Source organism: Lucilia cuprina, chromosome 6 (genome assembly GCF_022045245.1).
Source record: "Lucilia cuprina isolate Lc7/37 chromosome 6, ASM2204524v1, whole genome shotgun sequence".
Classification (NCBI taxonomy): domain Eukaryota; kingdom Metazoa; phylum Arthropoda; class Insecta; order Diptera; family Calliphoridae; genus Lucilia; species Lucilia cuprina.
The window spans coordinates 26,436,985-26,439,782 of NC_060954.1; the positions used below are offsets into that span (position 1 = coordinate 26,436,985).

Sequence of the window (2,798 nt, forward strand, 5' to 3'; positions counted from 1 at the left end):
ATTTTAATAATAATTTGAATCAAATAAAAAAAAATAAAGCTGTAAGTTTAGTGGTTTCATTTTTATAAACATATATGTATGTTAAGAATTTTTCGATCTCACTCCTTATATGTTTAATTGGTGTTAAAAACTTAAAAGTTTAATTTTTTAAATTTTAAAGTAGCTCATTTACTTATTTGAACGTAAAACAGAATTCTATTAAAGTAGTTCTTCTAACTATGAGAAGAAGAGTATATTTTGAGTATTTTACTGCATATGACAGCAGAGTTTTCGTTCTATGTACTTAATATGAATCTGTTTAAAATACCAGGTTTCGTATCTCCAAGCACTTATAAGTCAGTAACATAAAAAGCTGCTGTTGAGAATCAACTATATATAAGTACTTAAAAGGAAGAAAAACCGTTTTACCAATATCACAAGGTTGATGTGCATATAGTAGTATATAGACGAAACTGATTGTCAAAAACCTATGTCCCCTGTCAAAGACCTAACTGATGGAAATGTATTAGTAGAAGCACAAAAATAAACACAGTTGTTCATGGTACTAAATAACAAATTTTATTTTTTGTGCGTTATTAATGGGATTTTATATATGTACTAGTGAATGAAAATATTAGTTAATTAATTTTTTGTCAAAAGATATTTTATCTTAATACATATTTTAAACGTGTCTTTTTGTTATTTTTTCTGTACTAATGGAAAAAGAAAAAAGTATGTAAAATACTTTTTAAATTTTTAATACGAAAATTTAGAACTTTTCTTTTTTCAGAAATGTCAAAGAATAAAAAATATTTTTTTTCGTTTGTAAAATATATATTATTTTCGGAGTTTTAAATGGATTTAGGGACATTATTACAACTTGCCTTTAATGTTCGTAATAATAAAAGGTAACTTTAATAAAGTGAACTTTAAATATTTTCATTATTATAACATAAATTTTTAATATACAAAAACCGTAGCATACTTTTAGTCGTTAATAATATTTTTCATATTAAAAATGACATTGAATTTATTTTTTATTAAAATGTTTAAAAAAATTATTAAAGCTTACATTAAAAGTTAAAGGTAATATGATCTTTCCGTTAGCCTATCGGACACTTTTAGCCAAAGTTGACTTGTAATAAAGAAAAAGACATTATCTGTACGATAACTTCCCAACTTTAGTTATTGGAAAGTTATAATAATGGGTCTTAAAGTGTCACAAAAAATAATAAACATTAAGTTTAGGTGATAAGAAAAAATTAAGTCCTAATATCCTCGCAATTTTAAAAAGAAAATTTGAAGTTTTGTGAGTGCGTAAAGATCTCAGAGCTCGTATGTATAAAGAGAATAAAAATTTTTGTTTGACAACCGCTTCAGTTTCGCCTATATGTACTACTACATGTTTTGGTGTTTGGCCAATTTCTGATCCACCTTTCAGAAAAGTAGTATAGGTATTTATTTTTGTCTCGTAGTTTATAAAAAATCTCAAGAAAATGCTTTAAAATAATAGATGGTTTCATAAATAAATAACAGTGGTATAGAAATAAAAAAGTGGAAATAATTCTATGAAATGCTCTTTTTCAAAGTTCACAAAATAGGATATCATAAATATATTTAGTGTATATTGTATTCTTCATATTCCTAAGAATAATCTTAAAGAGAAAATATGAAAATAGAAGTCTGAGTACGGTGTTCTCGGACATACCTAAAATCTTTGATTTTGAATAATTTCTGCACCATAAAAAAGTATTTTAGGATAAAATTCCACATTAATTATTTTCTGATTTTCTTCGTTTTTCTTTTATTCTCCTAACAGCAAATTTTTATCAAAAAGTTATAAGCATTTTAAATAAGAAAGTCGGAATCCTAAAATCGTAAATATACGTACATATGTGATATTTCATTAAAACCTTTAGAACTTTCATAATTATTTCCCCTTTTTTATTTCTATATAACATTGTATATAGCATTTACTTACGAATTGTGGTCTCCGCAAAAGATTTAAACTTTGATTCAAGTAGTGACCAACAGAATATACCATTATAAACGAAACTGATGGAAACAACGAGTTCATTAAAACGTGGTTAGTTTGAAGTTGTAGAAGCGTTTTGCAAATTCCAAATACTTGTTCATCATTTGTTAATACCAGAGCATCCCCTAACAATTTGCCGGATTCAGTATTCCAATTAACTTCTTTACCACGATAACAAACGCCAGATTTTTTAATATCTTCAACATTACCAATAGTATAGTTAAAAGGAATTCCCATTATTGCACCAAACTTCGTTTTTGTGGACCCTGAAATATTAAAATAACTTCACGTGAATATAAAACATTAATTTGTCCATAAATGTTAAGAACCCTTTTTAAATATACACTCATTAGTAGCACTGTTGTTCACAGTCTTAAATTGAACGGTCTAGTTAATCTAGTTCTAAACTAAGTAAACAATATAAATATAATCTCCAATTAACCTGAATATTAAGAAGAAGTTTCGATTGTCACGAATCAATCATAAGAGACAGTACGTATTTAAAAAAAGTTCGAAAACAAAAAATGTATGTTTTTAGATTCAATAACTCAGAAAATCAAAAAAGTGCCATAAATTCCCCTGTATGCTGCGTGTTTAATTTTGCGTTTCTAGGTTCAATATTATAAAATATTCAAACAATACCTGTTGAAGAACAAACAGTACCAAAAATTTACTCTTATATACCCAGCAAAAACTCGGTAATGGGTAGTACTTCCCTAACCACTTACTTTTCAATGACTACTACCTCCCGTCAGCATTACTTAGAAGTACTCTAGTAATGACT

At 26.6% G+C, this 2,798-nt stretch overlaps 1 protein-coding gene across 1 annotated transcript in view; it reads right to left on the bottom strand.

The window, feature by feature from the left end:
• LOC111682491 (transmembrane protein 177) overlaps positions 1 to 2,798 on the bottom strand; it is a 76,707-nt gene that overhangs the window by 70,660 nt on the left and 3,249 nt on the right. The window contains exon 2 of the mRNA XM_046954055.1: positions 1,961 to 2,297. Coding sequence (XP_046810011.1) covers positions 1,961 to 2,297 — 337 coding nt within the window. The remainder of the gene's footprint in view (positions 1 to 1,960; positions 2,298 to 2,798) is intronic.